Source organism: Pelophylax lessonae (genome assembly GCF_965119305.1).
Source record: "Pelophylax lessonae genome assembly, chromosome: 6".
Lineage (NCBI taxonomy): Eukaryota > Metazoa > Chordata > Amphibia > Anura > Ranidae > Pelophylax > Pelophylax lessonae.
In genome coordinates, this window is record NC_138773.1 from 187,193,316 (window position 1) to 187,212,672 (window position 19,357).

Genomic DNA, 19,357 nt, shown 5'->3' on the forward strand with positions numbered 1-19,357 from the left:
GGACAGGTGCTAAGAAAATGTATTCAGGCAAATCAGAAGGCATGAGTTCTAGTTGGGTAAAGAGAAATACCGCGCTAGCAATGAACAGTGATCAGCAGCCAGCAAAAAAGAAAGACAATTCTCAATATATACAAAAACAAATGTTGCGGTGCTAGAAAAAAGTACCATATAATGATGCTAATAAAGTTAAACAACAAAGTGCAATGGTGTTACAGTGCATACTTATCATGTAATACAATTGCAATTGATAAGAGCATCAATATGGTGTAAACACACATATATAAAGTGCATGTAATAAATATATATATAAAGTGCATAAAAATTTGACTATGAAACAGCCTCTGGTTAAAGGAGAAACAGCCAAAGTGCAAAAAATTGCAGAAAATGTCTCTTTTATGGGGAGAGGACATCTTATGAGATGAAACGCCGCATTGGGTCTGCTACAGGTGTTGCTGTGACTTTGTGTGGATGTTTTTGATGTACTATACAAGCTCTTTTATCTTGGATATATGTAAGTGATCCTATTTTAGATTAAAATTCCCTTTACACGGTGGTATATACTATGTTGAGTCTTTTTTCTTTGTTGAGCTCATGAGGAAGATATTTTCCGGTCTGTGTTGTCACCATGTGAGGTCACTCATCGATTATATATGTTGTGATATGAGATGTCCAGTGGATGCTGAAACACACTGAATCCATTCCAATATCGTGGATATCGTGACTGCCATTTATACCAATACGCCTAAGTGACCTAAAGAGTGTAAGGTCTATTTGGTCCTATTTATCTGATAAGCCCCCACCTTGTTTCACTTATGCGTGGAGGCACACCTATTGATAACGGTGAAGACACTTCATACAGTTTTCTGCACTTTTTTGCACTTTGGCTGTTTCTCCTTTAACCACAGAGACTGTTTCATGATCAAATTTTTTATGAGTTCTAGTTGGCCAGGGAAAATTTATTAAGGCAGATAAAACTGTTCACATTGCATGGGACTTTTCCCCAGACCTTAGTGAAGGAGGTGAAGCTCTGCTGATATCCAATCGTGCTAGTAAAAATGCCGTTTTTTTATTTTTCTTGCACATGAGTTGGTATTCTTTGCAAAATAAAACTTGTCACATTCTCTAAGCTCGGGGGAAAATTTGCTTGCAAGTGCAACTTCCCTTGCAAAGTGAACAGTCTATTTGCCTTTACTAAATCAAGCCCCATGTCTCAAAAAAACAGATTCATGAGCAAAGACAGAGGAGAACAGGTTTTTATCCTGAATAAGGCCAGGGCCTTCGAATGGACACTATAGAGTAAGCAATACTAAACCAAGTTCTGGTATTCCTGTTATCAATAATTATCTCCATTCAGTGTCCATATACGTTATGTCTAAGGCAAATGATCCATGTTCTGCTATAGAGTCAAAAATGTAAATAGAAGACTTCAAAACCTCCCACATTTCATTGCATGGTTGCACCACCATGAAACCAGAACATGAAAGCCATTTCAGTAACCATTTCTTTATATTCTATAATTCCATGACCAGTTTTTACTTAAGTGTTTCTTGGGACCTTGACAAATCCTATATTGGGTAGGCTCTACCATATCTCTGAATTTTTAGTTGAGCTTGATTTTTCAATACAGGTTTTACTTCTCTTGCCTATTATATACTGTACATAGTAATTGCTGACTTTCTTCCCATTTTTAGAGGATATGACACTGAGATGGACTGGGAAAAAAGTGAGGGCAACATTGCTCCTTATTTTATCTATGGAGCAGCTTGTACTGAGATTGAATTGGACTGTCTAACTGGAGGCCACAAGGTAATGGGGAAAATTGTCTGATTTTATTTTGGTGAGGTACACAATGTACATCATTGTAATTGATTCAATAAGACTCACATGACACAGTTATATAACTGCCCTATGTTTCTAAGTAGTTAATTGAATTGAATTCAATTTACTTCTGTGGCTAAAATGAGTTCCTTGTGGAAAACTAACAGTATAGGAAGTTTTATTTAGCAGAATGCTGGTCATGAATATCCGTTGGCAAGCTGGCTTGTTGAAAAATAGGCCATAGTTTAAATATATCTACTTGGGCTAAAATTAAAAATAAAAATACTTTAAACGTGGGAGTATTAATATCTGCTGTATGGAAAATCTGTTCCATACAAACTCAGTCATTTCTACTCATTCTGGTGACCACCGCTACCTGAAACTTGGCACAGTGTCTAGCAATGGAAACATGTTTGTAAAAAATGTAATTGCTTTGTTTTTGAATAAATAAAGCCAAGGTCTGCCAAACACTCCAGCGCTGCCGAAGAGGCATCAATAAGCAGAAGAGTAGGGTTATGCTGGGACCCTAAACACCTTTAGTGCTCAAAAGGTAAATGTCAGTACATTAAGTGGTGATTCCACAGTATTTTTTTCATTGCTTGTTTTAAAAAGTTTTTGCTCAGTATTGCATGCATTTTTTCAAGTCTTACCAAAAATATAAAAAATATATAAAAATAAAAAACATGATATCTAAGATGCCTAAGCAAATAACTTTATTATTCTAAATAGTCCTTCAGCCATAGGGAACCAGCATGTAACTCTGAAGTCGTTTAAGGGAAAATGCTTATAATTGAAAAATGATTCTTGAGTACTGCAAAGCAATTGCAAATGTGTAGTGAATAAAATGGGAACAAAATCTGGTACAGCAGATGTTTCTTGCTGTGTTTTTTTTTATTTATTTTTTTATTTTAAGAATTAATTTAATAAAGGCTATATTTAAACATATGCACCTTTATGTATTACTTGAGCATGTTTGCATTAAAGCAACTGTTGCTGAATTTACATTTGTTGTTTTAATGGACTCTGCTCTTATTAGAACAGGCATACCAGTAGAAGGTCATACTTGGATAGATATGTACACATTTTCCATACATTTACATCAAAAATTGGTGCTCTAAGGCTTCTGTTGAAAAATATAAGTTTCAATAGTTAGTTTTATGAAAGCAGAGCTTAATAGCTGAAGCTCAAATTTTACAATGACAACTGAATGGGTCAGAGGAGTGACTCCCCACCCTGCATACTCTGTTCAGAGGACTTTGCAATGATTTTCAGTTGGGACAAAGACCATCTAAAAGTAAACCATTAGGCTGTGGTCTATTTTGAAAATAATGCTCTGTAACTGTTGTGGCATGGTGTAGGAAGAAGCCATACATACCAGTGCATTTTTAGTAAAATTTTACAACTTCAGCAATTACCCCCAAAAATGGCATCTAAACGCATTAGGGCCAGTTCAAAAACTGAACTTCTTTGCACAGGTGGAACTCGACAGACAGAGCTCTTAATCCAAACTATATAACTACTATGTAACTACCATTTAGTACAACTCCTGCATTTTTTGGAAAGAGGTAAAGCAGAATCACGTGGGCAACTGTGTCCACATCCTTTTTATCCATATCCAGGGGTAGACTGTCATTACCCCTGCCCAGGGCAATCAGATTAATTCCCTGGATCAAAATGATCCTGGTTTTTTTTTTTTTGAATAGGGTAAATAAGGTTGAATAAGGCTGAATAAGGTATAAAAGAAACAATAACAATGTAGAGTTTGACACCACACAAGTCCAACTGAAGGACATAAATGCATTTTAAAGTGCATCCTTGGAGCCCTAAACCTGCAGTATATTCAGAGAAAGGAACAAAAACCCTTATTAAGCATTATCTGATTTGCTCCAGCACTGGAAACATTCCTTTCTGATCCCTTAATCCCAGGATCTACAACCTTTTTTATTCATGTACTGATGTGATCATTTTTTTTTTTGCCTATTTACATCTACTGACCTGTGATGCTGTTTATTTTGCAATGCACTCTGTAATGAGGTCATGAAGTGTGACCTGCCTATTGCAAGGCATTATTGGGTATGCCCTCTAGCAGAGCACAAGGACAAAGAGATAGAGGAAAGTGGACCTCTATTCACAGAGCACAGATAGAAGCATCTAATATGTACTCACAGTAAAAGGAGTGAACCTGTCTGAAAATGATTGCAGCATTCCCTCGCTGAAACATAGTATGAGGACTGTACAATGAATTAATGTTCCCGTTTTGAAAATACAGTATGTAGAGTTGATGGTTCACTGGATGTTACATATTCCTACTGTTCAATATTGTGCAGGATATTGTCTATTGTAACTGACACATATTCTCAGCTGGGACAGCACTGGTGCTTGCTAGAGGTTATGTTCTATTCTCATAGATATAGTGTAAGCTCAGCTCCCTTATGCCACACATGTGGTGCCACAACACACCAGTAGCCTGCAGAGGGTGTGTTTAGAATGCAGCAGACCAGCTGTTCAGTACGGGACCTGGAACAATTGGAGATCACTGGAGTAGCATTGTTTTACTGCAGGGGCACTGTCCAGTTATGGTATATGCATAGTTATGTAGGTCAAAGCTGGACCAATGTAAAAATATGTATAAAAAATCTATACCTGGAATTGCTCTTTCATAAACGAATAAAATTATTTAATGCCAAAACTGAATGACTGACTGTAGTTGTTAGTATATAATTGTATTTTTTATTTTATTCTTTCTCTCAGAATCTTCGTACAGATATGGTTGTGGATGTGGGAGAAAGCATAAATCCAGGATTGGACATCGGACAGGTTTGTGAACTTTTCAGCTACAAAAACATATTGGTTTGGTTTGTCTTAAGTTTTTATAATGGTGTATTTAGTATATTTACTAAATATACATGTATAGAAACAGTCCAATGCCTCATTCTGAGTTGCAGAAACTATTGTTCTATATAAATGGAAATAAATGTAAAGCACTTAAAAAAGAGGAGTCACATTGAATGGAGAGCAAGGTTGATGTAGATGGAAAGGGCTGTTAAGGGCTGTCAATTCCATTAGAGACCACAAAAATGGAGTGCCCTTTTAATACTATATGTACAGTTTACTCCATTTAATATTTTATATATTGTGCATAAATCTACTTTTATTTTTTTTAGGCCGTGTCATGTGCATTAACTCCATTTTTTTCCCTCTAGATTGAAGGTGGATTTACTCAGGGACTTGGCCTGTACACAATAGAGGAATTATTTTATTCACCACAAGGTGACATGTATACACTTGGACCTGACAAATACAAAATACCAGCAGTGCGTGATGTCCCAATTGAGTTTAATGTCTCTCTCCTTGCATCCTCTAAAAATCCCTATACCATTTACTCCTCAAAGGTGAGCTTTGTCTTGCTTCATAATATATCTACAATTTGCTTGTGTGTGTGTGTGTAATATATGTAAAAATGTGTGTGTAATGTATACATGTGTGTGTAATAAATATATATGCCAGGCTCGCTCTCTCCCCAACTGCAGCCCATACACACACACATTTTATCCCTTTTAGATGTGTTGTCTTTTAAGAGTGTAATGCATACTAACCACAATTAGATGAACTGGTAGAATTAATTATTTTTTGGGACATCTAGTTGGCTGTGTAAATAGGTAGTAAATGTTTTATCTTTTAAAAATAGATTAAATTAAAAAAAAATGCATTGCGTTTGCTGTCCTTAGCCTAAATATAAAGCTACTGATTTACCTTCTTTATAGAGAGTCTGTTTTATTTTCATATATAGATGTTGTTCTGAATTTTCTTACAGGGAGTCGGGGAGACAGCTGTGTTTTTAGGATGTTCTGCCTTTTTTGCCATAAAGGATGCATTGGATTCAGTTCGTGCAGAACGGAACTTGCCCAAGATCTTTAGTCTTAATAGCCCTGCAACTCCAGAGAAAGTCAGAATGGCTTGTGAAGACCAGTTGACTAAAATGGTACATTTTCTATATGAAAACATTTTGTGTGTATTTATTTTTTGTGTTGCATGCAGAGTGTAGGGTGTCATTTTTTGGTGTAGGGTATCTTTTTTATTTTAAAGTGTGTACAATTTTAAATGTTCTTTTTTTTTTTTGTTTTTTTTTTGCCAATTTATTTACTGTTCATAGAAAATGTTGTATACCCAAACCTTTATACGGTACATGTTCTTTAAAGCATATATTAGTATATGCTTTTTAAAAAGAGGCGCTGATGGGAAAGTGATGTCTACCTAACGGACATTTACAATATGGAGAAAGTATTGCAAGTGATCATGTTGTGCGGCACATTTTGAAATATGTTAACATTGGAGGAGACCTAGTGTATTGCAATTCATTCGAAACATAGCATAACCATATCCATCGACTTTGTGCTATGTATAATCAGCAAACCAATACTCAAATAAATGTGAAAAATGTACAAAAAAATTCATAAGTTGAGTTGTACTAGATTATTATTAGTATAGCACTTTTTGCGTTGCACAGAGATCACAATTCACTAGGATCTCTTCTATTGCTGCTCTTCTTTAAATTAAATTCTTCATTAAAGCCTTAAAGCACTTACCTAACTATGCTTAAATTAACTGTTATTAAAATAAAAATGTTAGCAAGAGAGGTAAATATTAATATTCTTTCAGGGTGGCACAAAATTGGGCATTTTTATTTTAACGACAGTCACTCTAAGCACAGATTCTACTGTGTGTGATGCCTTTAATCCACTATTCACATTTATTGTCTAATACACTCATTTAAGAATTTTCTCATTGTGACCTTTTGTGAGTTAGAGGTTTTTCAACTTTTCATGGTATGCTGTTCATTTCTTTTGCATCAATTGTATCTCATTACAAAATGTACACCTAAATGTTACCAGTCAGCTTTGGAAGAAATTTATTGCTTTTCCCCATCTGATGGCCCAGGCAGCCGGGATAACCTGTAGCGATTAGGGATGATTGAACGGTTCGGGTCGACCATCGGTTCGACCCGAACATTGGGTGTTCGAAATTCGGCCGAATTCCGGACTTTTTGTGGTAAAAGTTCGGAATTCGGCCACCAGAACCGCCCAAAATGCAATGGGACAGGAACTGGGGTTTAAAAGCCCATGATTGGCCCAGAAACATCAGTAAAATGTGATTGGAGTGACTACAGGGTCCAGAGCCCAATGAGGAGTGAATACGCCCCCCATACGCCCCCCCCAGTATATAACATAGCCCCGCCAAAACTCTAGCACTGTAATACAGGAGCTGAGGAAGAGAGTGTAAGCATTTGTGTTGCTGAGGAAAGGGATATGCAGTGTAGTTAGGGTACTATATACCACTATAGTTAGATTCAAAAATCTAGTTTTTGTAGGGATAGCTTTAAGTGTCAGGGTGACCGCAGTGTAGTTCAGGGTGAACTGACTCTGTCATGTCAGGGTGACCGTAGTGTAGTTTAGGGCGAACTGACTCTGCCATGTCAGGGTGATCCCACTATGCAGATTCTGGGTTAGGGGTATACATATATATATATATATCTCAAAAACAACAGTTTTTAAGAACTTTTTTGCCTGAATCATAGTCCCAGAACCCTAGGCATTTTTTAGGGGCATTTATTGGGTTTTAGGGCTTCAAAATGGTGTTTTTTGATTCCAGAAGTTTGGGTCCCATTGATTTCAATGGGGTTCTGGAATCCGAACCGAACTTTTGGGAATTTCGGGTTTTCTGGTCGAACCAAACTTTTCAAAAGTTTGATCATCCCTAGAAAAAAATGGCAAATTGTAAATTTTTATGATTCTTCTTTTGTTAAGTTTGCAGAGGATGATAGACCTTGTGAACCATGGTTTCCTGGGTACATAAATTCTATGATCTATGCAGATCCGATATATCTTCTTGCAATTTTTCAGGTGAATGAAAAAAACATTGGCGCTTAAGATAGAAAACATTGCTAATCACATGGGTTTTGGCTACCAAACTTGGAAGTCTACTGTTCATATTTACCACTTATAGTTTTTAAAAGGCATTAGCTTTCTATCTTGTCCAGTTTAGGCTCCCTATTGAGAAAGATCTTCCAAATGGCATATGTCTTACCCTATAGATAAGAGTGCCCTCCAGTCAAATTGGAGGTGGCTTTAGTAACTTTTTTTATATCTACAGACTGCTTATATCAGGCAAGACTTTCAGATCTCTTTTCAGATTTGTGTACTTTTTAAAATTATATTAATTAATGCAATTAGTGATGTGGAAAAGATTGTACAAAAAATTGTCACTCTCAAAGCTACAGTGGGAATCCTAAAATGTAGACCTCAGTTTGGGTAACTATTAACAAATACCACATTCTGTCCAGCCACAAAAAGGATGCAATACAATGTCACTTTTCTCGAAAACGTATCTAGAATCTAGAAATTGCTCCAGTTTGGAGTGTAATCCATTTCTGTTGTGTTTCAGATCCCGAGAGACAAGGATGGCACCTTCACCCCCTGGTCTATGGACATTACAAAATGAATATGAAATACTGTAATATTGATCAACAAGTGCACTTAACCAACTTGGCTATAGTACAGTTATAATATATTCAATACATTTGATCAAAATGTTTGTCATATCTGCTTAATGATTTTGCTGAGTAATTTGGGAACACAAACAAAAAGATGATTAGTGATTGAATACATATGGTTATACTCTCCCACATTTTGTATGTCCACATTGTTGCTGTTTGTACGTTCTATAAACTGGGGGAAATAAATAAAATGTATTCCACACATACGTCTGTTACCTTTGATTGGCTCAAAGTTTGTATGCATGTATAGCAACAACAAATTCTAAAGGTAAGAAGCCTACCCCTAAAGATTCCTACAGACCTCAAAGAGAGTTTACCTCACTGGCATTGTATATATGTATGTGTGTATATATATATATATATATATATATATATATATATATATATATATATATATATATATATATATATATATATATATATATATATATATATATATATATATGTGTATATATATATAATATATATATATAATGGTAATATACAGCGCCAACCTCAGATTAATCCCACAAACGCATAAAAAAGCAGCCAATACGTGTCAAATAACCAATGTCCGTGTCCAAAAGGAAAGGCAAGTGCAGAGATAGTGTCCAGACACTCATATCTTCTGTGAATAATATAGGAACCCCCACGAGCACCAGCACCCAATTTTAAAGCCTCTTACTGGACTGTATTGACCCTCATTACAAAGATCAGTATAAAGTAGGGACCACTGGGTTTTTTATTATTTCTTGCCATTTTAAAAAAGATTGAAAAATAAAATTTCTTCATACATTTTGGCCAAAGTTCTGCTATGTCCTTGATAAAAAAAAAAAAAAAAAAAAAAAATACCAATAAGTGTATATTGATTGGTTTGCATGAAGGTTATAGCATCTCAATAACTATGGTGTGTATATATACTGAATTTTTTTTTTTTTATACTACTAATAATGGCGGTGATCAGCGACTAATAATGGGACTGTGATAGTGCGGCAGGCATTCTGACACTGGCTGGGAACTGACTGACTGCCATGGACATCACCAGTGATATTATTACAGCGGTCGGTGATGATACTATGTACTATCATTGTACTAATGAGACTGGCTGGGAAGGGGTTAACATCTTGGGTAATCAAGGGGTTAATTGTGTACCTAACAATGTGTAATGTGTGCAGATATATACTAAAGATCTTTGTTTCTTCTCCCTGCTTTGATTGTTCCCTCTATACAGAGAGTTGACAATCGACACAGGGCTCTGGGCTGTGATTGGACAAAGCTGACCAGCAGGTACTGGCCATGAATCATTGGCTGGGACCTGCTGACAGATTGCTGCTGTGTACAATCACACAGGGAGGTTGTGCATGTGCGTGCCATAAATCCAAAAAGCGGGCAGTGTCCTACCAGTATTTTCGCTGTGTCTGTATGGGCCGCCCGTCCGCAGTACATTGCTGGCAATCCGGAAGTAGTTAAAGGATGAAGAAGAAAAAAAGTACAGTCGCAGTGGGCACCTAAGCCCCCTGACATATCACGTACAGTCACCGCAAACCCCCCCATATCCACATAGTTAAAATACAAGTTAGACCTGTTATCCCTGATTAAACCGGTCTACTGCTGATTGATTCTTCTACTCCATTTCAGCCAATTCTCCCACATCAAAAATATACTGCTGCTGGTCATTTGGATTTACTGCTACGTTTGGGTTCGCTGAATTTATTTTTTACCCATATTTTTATATAGCACTGCCCTGTCCCATTTATTGTGCATCCATTACTTTTGCAGTGGATTGTATTATAAATGTATCAGTCTCTTGATGCTAATATCTAGAGGCAATTCAGTATTACTACAACTTGTTTAATACTGCATTTCTCAGTTTTTAATACTTATGGGTGGCACAGTGGTGTAGTGGTTAGCACTTTCACCTAGCAGCAAGAGGGTTGCTGGTTCGAATCCTAACCACGACACTACCTGCCTGAAGTTTGCATGTTCTCCCTGTGCCTGCGTGGGTTTCCTCCAGGTACTCCGGTTTTCACCCACACTCCAAAGACATGCTGGTAGGTTAATTGGATCCTGTATATAAAAAAAATTGGCCCTACTATGTATGTATGAATGTGAGTTAGGGACCTTAGATTGTAAGCTCCTTGAGGGTAGGGACTGATGTGAATGTGCAATGTATATGTAAAGCGCTGCGTAAATTGACAGCGCTATATAAGAACCTAAAATAAATAAATAAATACTTTATTGTTCCCCTCTCTGTTGAAGCTAGTTTAGTTCTTTGGATAGACTTCCATTTTCCATGTTTCCTCAGTAAGCTTGCTAGTAGTGTTGAGCGAACACGGACTGTATTATTCGTGTTCATACCGAATAATTGGATTTTTGTTACCCGAACACGGACCCAAAAACTTTACTGTATGTTCGGGTTTAAAATCCGTGTTCGGTAATCGTATTTCCTGTTTTGTATGTAATGGCGCGCTTTTAATGGCGGGCTTTCAACAGCCAATCAACAAGGCGGGCTTTCAACAGCCAATCAACAAGCGTTTAACTGGTGTGCGACATTACAACCATGCCTACTAATGTATTAGTAGCTGTGATTGGCCATCTGAAGCATGTGACCCATGTCTTTATAAGTTCGAGAGCCACAGCGTGGCCATCATTCTGCTGTAGTGTAGGGAGAGAGCACACATCATACGTGCTGGCTGCGGCTGATTAGGGACAGACAGTGAAAAATTGTGCCCGAAAAGAATGCAGGGACAGGTCGGAGTGTAGGCAGGGACAGTTATTTGAGCATTTTAGCTACAGGCTGCAGAGATTAGGCAGGGGCAGTCTACAATGATTTTGCTGTGTGGGGGTTGGTGCAGTGAACGATCTTTTTGCCCTCACTTGAGCCCACTGAGGAGGAGGAGGAGGAGGGAGAAAAAAAATCTATTTTTATCAGTCTGTTGTGTGCAGCGTTCAGCTATATTTTACAACCGATTGCTGTTCTAATCTGCCATTTAAAAATTACAAATTTAAAGGGGATTTTTTAAGAGCACTTGCCATGCTCTTAACTACATTTTGCTGCCATTTGCAGCACTCTAGCCCTTTCCATTGGTGTTTTAGAGCCATTTTAGTGCCTGAAAGTTCGGGTCCCCATTGACTTCAATGGGGTTCGGTGTTCGGAAAAAGTCCGGGACACGGACCCAGACTTTTTTTTCAAGTTCGGCCGAACCCGCCGAACACGGACATCCAGGTGTCCGCTCAACTCTACTTGCTAGCCTTTATTGCAGACATTCAGTAAGGTTGAGAAAATTGACTCTTTGCACTTCAAAATTACCAATGAACATCCCATGTTCTGCACTTTACTTGCCTACTGGACTAATTCTAAAATTTCTTTCCTACATGTAAAAACCATCATTTTTTTGTTAGAAAATGCTTAAAACCCCCAAACATTCTATATTTTCTAGAAGAGGCCCTAGAAAAAAAAATGGTGGGTTTTGGAATTTTTTTTATGTCACACAGTATTTGCGCATTTTTTTTTTCAAACGCACATTTTTTGGAAAAATACATTTTAATGAACACAATGCACACAAACACCATATAATACCCATTGTTTGGTAAAATATAAAAGATGTTACATAGAGTAAATGGATACCGAACATGTCATGCTTTAAAATTGCATACGCCTGTAAAACTATGGTCCCCAAATATCTCTATAGGCGACACTTTAGTAGCCTTTACAGGTTACCAGTTTATAGTAAGAACAATAATTCTAGCACCAGACCTCTCCTGTAACTCTAAGTTTGCGGCGCTACCTCACATGTGCAGTGCGAACACAGTTTACAGCCTTTGTGCGCGAGCATGGTGGAACAGGACGCATTTAAAAAATTTTTTATTTATTTTTACATTCTTTTATTCTCTTTTATTCAGTTTTAGGGTCTTGGCAATCTTCCGATAGCCTAGCCCATCTTTATGTAGAGCAAAAATTCTTTTTTTATAGATCCTCCTTTTTATAGAGTTCTTTGCCATGAGGTGCCATGTTGAACTTCCAGTGACCAGTATGAGAGAGTGCGAGCGATAACACCAATTTTAACACACCTGCTCCCCATTCACACCTGAGACCGTGTAAAACTAACGAGTCACATGACACCGGGGAGGGAAAATGGCTAGTTGGGTCCAATTTGGACATTTTCACTTTTGTTGCCAGCAGTTTAGACATTGTTGGCTGTGTGTTGAGATACAGTATTTGGAGGGTAGAGCAAATTTACACTGTTATACAAGCTGTACACTCACTACTTTACATTGTAGCAAAGTGTCATTTCTTAAGTGTTGTCACATGAAAATATATAATAAAATATTTACAAAAATCTGAGGGCTTTACTCGCTTTTGTGAGATACTGTACGTGCCTATAAAGTCTATATTTTCACATTTAGTTCCAAAATTCTTCATTAGGATGTGGCACATTGTTTGTTTGTTTACCCCTTGCATTCAGGTTGCCACCCCTAGTAATGCGATATCTAATTAATTTTATAACTGTTGAAAAGATCAACAAAGCCAGGATAAAGGTGAACAAGGAGGTAGCAACGTTTTTTTTTTTTTTACCTGAAATGGGGACCTGGCAATATCTGAGAAGACATGCGTACATCTGAATGCCATCAGCAATGATTTGTGGCATCTGGAACTGCAGGAGGGTATTTAGCAGGGTTTGTGGGGGCAATACGTTTGTAAGGTGTCACGCTCAAGTGCTATGGCAGGGGGTCTATTGGGTCTTTGAAGGCGGTGCTGGTTAAAGAATTGTGAAAAATTTGTGGGTTGGGCCCATCTGAGGTATGGGTGTCCCTTCCTAACAATACAATGGTAATATCGGGGTATTAATTAGGTTGTATCTGGTAGTATGTAACTAGTTAATTTTCCCTGAGCCGGTGTAGTTGCAGCTGGAGGCCTTTGATTGGGTGGCAGATACAACCGGATAATCTTGAGTATATAGGTCTTCAAAGACCTTAGACCGGGCATAAGCTGAGGTTGGTTTTATTTGGTATGCATTGACTTGTTTTCTTGTGAATGTTGTATTTAATGGTTTGTAATAAAAAGGCTGCTATGGCCATTCGACTCCAAATAAAATGTGTCATCTGATCATTTTGGAAGGGGGGGATGGGTCAAGAGTTTAATGTTATATAGATAACCGGAGCCTCGCCATTCTGCAGGTCCCTCCGTCGTGTTAACATTTGTAGCAAAATGTATCTTCAAGGATCTGTGCATTTGCTACAGTTTAACCCTTTTCAGTTAAATAGAGCAACTTTCTTAATTTTTCTTAAGACGAAGTAGATTTGTAAAAGATAGACATCTACTAGACATAAACACACAGCTAAGCTTCAAGTAGAAGTCCACCCTAACACTAAAATCCCTGCCTCTATAGATCTCCAGGATCCTAAGCCTTGTACACACCATGTGATTGTAGGACGAATTTTCGTCTGTTTTTTTTGTTGCATGCTAATGTAGCCCTGCCCCCAAAGGAGTGGCTTAATGCATGGGTATTGTAACGGATCTTTGTACCCCAGCTGGGCATATCCGCCGGACCTCGGTCTCCTGTCTTCCAAACGCACCCACAGCCTGCGGAGAAGCCATACCCAGCCCGTAACCCCTCAATCACGAGACAATCCACACAGGTGTTGAGGGTTAACCATGCAGAGCTTAAACTGTTTATTACATTCCAAGACAACAGTTACACACAGCTAAGGGGCACTCCCCTTAGCCCTGCAAGGGGGGGGGGTGAGACAAGGACCAACCAACAACCAATGAGAACTGAACATTTGTACATTTGAAACTGCAAGTCTTAATACACACCCCCTGCGGAGAGATGTCTCCAGCCCAGCTCAGGCTATTGTCTGTATCATGAATCCACACACTTAGACACAGGAACAGGAGGAGGGGGGGGGGGGATGGGCTGTAACATTACATTAACTCAATGGCATGAGTCCTGCCATCTTCCTTTGTTCAGAGGATGAATAAAGAGGAAATAAAATGCAATAAAAGTGCAATGTCCCAAACTCATAGGAAAATGAAACAAAGGGGTTTACAATCCAGGGACAGGGTGATCCGTCACAGTGCTCCCCCCTTGTGGAACACTCCGGCAGACCCGGCTTGACCCTTTTCAGGTCAACTTGGGGATGTCCGGATTTAGGTTAGGGGCTGAGTTCCATTTGCCGGGACAACCCATCAGCGTTGCCATTTTGCTTCCCAGGCCAGTAGTGGATGGTAAAGTCAAAAGGCTGCAGTGCCAAACTCCAGTAGCTTCTGGCCCATAGTCTGTCGGTAGGAGGCTTGCGCACAGTCCCCTCCAAAACACACAGTGACAGTGGGTTCTGTCACATTTCTCCCCTTTTAAAAACAGACTAACCAGGTTCCTGACCCTCAACTGGTCTGGACCTGCGTTAGTCACAAACTTCCACCCCAGGCAACCAGGAAAAGTAAAAGTACGACTCTGGCGCTGGGGAGCAAAATTGCACATAGTGTCTCCCATGAATAAAAACAGCCGCTGCAGAGTGGGAACAACTGTCTGCACTCCTCTGATCCGGGGCTGGGTTTCAGATATTGGGGGGAACTGAATAATCCTCTGCCCTGATGCCAGCGCTTCCGCTGGTAGGGAATGTAGGCTGGTAGGGCTATGCATTTGGGGAGAAAAAGGTACTTGCTTTTCTCCTGGTGTAGTTACCAGCCGCTGAGAAGGTATCTTGCAGGGACTGCCTCCGGGATTCTTCATCTCTGGTTCTGATGCTGGGCAGAGACCATCAGCACTCTGTCCTGTAGCCAGCGCTTCTGCCGGAGGGATAAACACTGGGGTAGTGTCCAATTGTTGGGGAGGGAGAATTGCTTCCTCTACTCCTGGTGGGGATATCTGCTGTTGGGAAAACAGCTCACGCAGATCCTCTCTCAGACTCTCCGGATCCAACTCTTTTTCTGATGCTGGGCAGATGCCAGGGGCACTCTGCCCTGTAGCCAGCGCTTCTGCTGGGGCGATAAACACTGGGGTAGTGTCCAAGTGCTGGGGAAACGGCTCACTGAGGTCACCCCTCGGACTCCCTGGATCTACCTCTGAGGGTGGGCAGAGGCCAGCGGCACTCTGCCCCGTAGCCAGCGCTTCTGCCGGGGGGATAAACACTGGGGTAGTGTCCAAGTGCTGGGAAAAAGGCTCACTGAGGTCACCCCTCGGACTCCCTGGATCTACCTCTGAGGGTGGGCAGAGGCCAGCGGCACTCTGCCCCGTAGCCAGCGCTTCTGCCGGGGGGATAAACACTGGGGTAGTGTCCAAGTGCTGGGGAAACGGCTCACTGAGGTCACCCCTCGGACTCCCTGGATCTACCTCTGAGGGTGGGCAGAGGCCAGCGGCACTCTGCCCCGTAGCCAGCGCTTCTGCCGGGGGGATAAACACTGGGGTAGTGTCCAAGTGCTGGGGAAACGGCTCACTGAGGTCACCCCTCGGACTCCCTGGATCTACCTCTGAGGGTGGGCAGAGGCCAGCGGCACTCTGCCCCGTAGCCAGCGCTTCTGCTGGGGGGATAAACACTGGGGTAGTGTCCAAGTGCTGGGGAAACGGCTCACTGAGGTCACCCCTCGGACTCCCTGGATCTACCTCTGAGGGTGGGCAGAGGCCAGCGGCACTCTGCCCCGTAGCCAGCGCTTCTGCTGGGGGGATAAACACTGGGGTAGTGTCCAATTGTTGGGGAGGGAGAATTGCTTCTTCTACTCCTGGTGGGGGTATCTGCTGTTGGGAAAACAGCTCACGCAGATCCTCTCTCAGACTCTCCGGATCCAACTCTTTTTCTGATGCTGGGCAGATGCCAGGGGCACTCTGCCCTGTAGCCAATGCTTCTGCTGGGGCACCAGATGAGATACTCTGGACTTGCTGCTGATCACCATTTCCCAGCCTTCCAGCGCCTGTCTCAATTCCCCCTTCTGAGACCTCCATGCTATCAGCTTGTCTCGCTGCCTGGTGGACCTCCGGTGCGTTCCGGCATTCTAGCGCTCGCAGTGCCCTTTGTATCATCGCTGCTTCTTCCATTGCAGTTAGTACGGGAAAACGCAGGGTCACCCCTGGCCCCATTTGCTTCTCATCTTCGTGACTGTCTGCTATTTCTCTCGGACAGTCCCAGGCAACGGGAGCCATGCCAGGCTGCTGATCACCGTCAAACAGCCGCTTGTAGGCAATCTCGAGCTCCCATTCCTGCTCAACCAGGAACTCCAATTCCTCCAGGTCACACGCCTCGTCGGGGAGGTCCAGCACCTCATCTCGGAAATCCAGAATGTGTTCAAGCCGCCACTCCTCATCGCTCCCAAAGTCTGGGTCTCCGTACATTTTTTGATGGAGCAGCCCCACGCCACCATAGCCAACGCCTTCTGTTGGGCTGCCATCTGCTGTACCTGGCCACAGTTGAGCCGCGAACCACCGGAGGGCTCTGTAGCTGGCGTCCAGCCTCATTTCCTCCTGGACCAATCTTCCGAGCTCCGTCTTCCCTTCATCTCGCGGTCGTTCCCTCAGGAACACCTCTCGCGCACAGTACTGCGTCCGGTACATCTCTGTGGAGGAGGGAAGGATCTTCCCTTGATGGTGCCGCTCGTGGCTTAGCACCTCATGCCAGAGTTGCCGGCGGATCACATCCTCCCAGCCGAGCCTGGTGTGCTCTGTCGCTGGTCCCCGATGGTGCTTCCGCATGCCTTGCAGCCTCCTCCCGAACTCCGCTCTCATGCTGGCTGGTCCCCGTATCACTCCTCGGCAGCTGCCCAGATCTTGAATCCTGGTGGTGGTTTGGATGTCCTGGACTGCAGGAGACATCCCACCGCTGCCAACCAATGTAACGGATCTTTGTACCCCAGCTGGGCATATCCGCCGGACCTCGGTCTCCTGTCTTCCAAACGCACCCACAGCCTGCGGAGAAGCCATACCCAGCCCGTATGTGGAAAAAAGTGCAGCGCTAATAAATACTAGCAATATAAACGTGTATATATATAAACCAAGAAAGGTAAATACAAATAAATAGCAAAATGAATAAAAGTGAACATCAAATCAACAGTCCCATATGTGAAGTGAAAAAAACAGTCCACAACGGTGATAATTGAAGTGCTCACTGGATCCCAACACCAACAAGATATAGAGATATATTGTGCTCACCAGAACGATAGGACTCAAAATGCCATATAGCATATGAGTCAAATCAGCTTGTTGTACAATGGATGGATAATCCGAAAGGGATGACTGAGGTCACTGATGTTGAGGTGAAGAGGTAATAGCAGATATGAACCGTCACACCAGAGAGGCTCTCACTCCGTCAGATGGCCAGAAAGGAACCAAAAAACAAGGGAGCACAAAATAGTGTAACACTGCTAAAATTTTAATTAAATAAAAATACACCAAATTGCACTTACAAACATCTCGTGGTAAAGAGCGTATACAGATGCAAAGGTAGGCTGTCAGCAGCGTGGCCTTGACGCGTTTCAGCATAAATGCTTTTTTCAAAAGATAGTGCCAGCCAAACACCCACAAAAGCCACTTATTTATAATCTAAGTAGTAATAAGTCACCCAATGAGAAGATGCCTACTGTGCAGACACACCAAGCCCAAAATGGCGTCGGCTTGCACTCCAAGCCTCGTTTTCAATGTGGCTATGGATGCCTATTGTGCAGACAAACTGAGCCCAAAATGGAGTCGGCGTGTGTTCCAAGCCTCATTTTCAATGTGGCTATGGAGCACAACATCACTTCCGGGTAAACAGGAAGTGCATCATATGCGGAAGTAACCACATTCCAAGCCTCATGTTCAGATAAACCAGAGGCACAGCATCACTTCCGGGATAGACAGGAAGCAGCATCATATGAGGAAGTGCAGCCGTGCCATACAGAGCAAACAGGATGTGACAACGCAGAGAAAGCACCAATTCAATCAGGGGACAGAGCCAAAAATACTGTATAAAGCACAAATGCAATGCAAATATAAATTAAAACAATACTTAATAAAGGACAATTGCAATGCAAATATAAATTGAATATAACAACATTTGAATAGACAGAGATATACTAAATAAATAATATATCATGAATGAATTAAAACGGTATATATAAAAAAAGGATAAAATGCAATGGCAAGAATATATAAATGCCATAAAATATAAAAACAGTAAAAATATTTTAAAAGCAATATGAAAAATATAAAAATGCCAATTAATTATGAGAAAGAGGATAAAATATCTTGTAGAAAAATAGAAAAAAGGAGATGGTGTGTATAGAACGAGCAAATAGAGGGGACAGTAATAGAATCAATTTAAGATGTATTAATAAAAGCGTTAATGTCCCACTCTATATTAAGTCCGTGAGGATGGTAAGACCGTAATGTGTAGATCCAATAGGTCTCACGTTGTGAAACCCCACGGATCTTAGAGCCACCTCTCCAAGGAGCAGTAAAACGATCAATAACTTGAAAAAGTGTCCCTTTAGGGCTTTTTTGGTGATGTAATAAATAATGTTTATAGACATTATGTTTGTCCTTCCCTTTAATTATTTTAGTGATATGTTCGTTTAATCTAACGTAAAAGGGTCTAATGGTTCGGCCCACATATTGTTTATGGCAGGGGCAGGTCAGTAAGTAAACAACATGAGTGGTGGTGCATGTGGCAAAGAATTTAATTTCATATATGCAACTGGTCACTGTAGATTGAAAAGACAGGATTCTTTTGCTCTGATTGCAATTACACATGCACACCCTGCATTTACGACAGGGGTAGTAACCAACAAGATCCAGAAAAAACTTTGGTCTTGTTGGTTCATCTACCACATTAGGGGCCAACTTATTTCTAAAGGATGGGGCACCTCTGAATGTGACAACTGGCTTATCAGGAAGTACAGGATTCAACACCCGATCATTTTTAAGGATGTCCCAGTGTTTTAGAAAAATCTTTTTAATGGCCTTATGTTGGGTGGAATATTCTGTGAATAAGGACCATTTTGTAAAACCTGGGTCATCTTTTTTTGCAGTGGAACCATTC

At 40.9% G+C, this 19,357-nt stretch overlaps 1 protein-coding gene across 1 annotated transcript in view; it reads left to right on the forward strand.

The window, feature by feature from the left end:
- LOC309557970 (aldehyde oxidase 1-like) overlaps positions 1-8,334 on the forward strand; it is a 159,072-nt gene extending 150,738 nt beyond the window's left edge. The window contains exons 31-35 of the mRNA XM_082260859.1: positions 1,692-1,806; positions 4,570-4,635; positions 5,022-5,210; positions 5,633-5,800; positions 8,260-8,334. Of these exons, the coding sequence (XP_082116985.1) occupies positions 1,692-1,806; positions 4,570-4,635; positions 5,022-5,210; positions 5,633-5,800; positions 8,260-8,316 (595 nt within the window). The 3' untranslated portion in view covers positions 8,317-8,334. The remainder of the gene's footprint in view (positions 1-1,691; positions 1,807-4,569; positions 4,636-5,021; positions 5,211-5,632; positions 5,801-8,259) is intronic.
- The last annotated feature ends 11,023 nt before the right edge of the window (positions 8,335-19,357 follow it).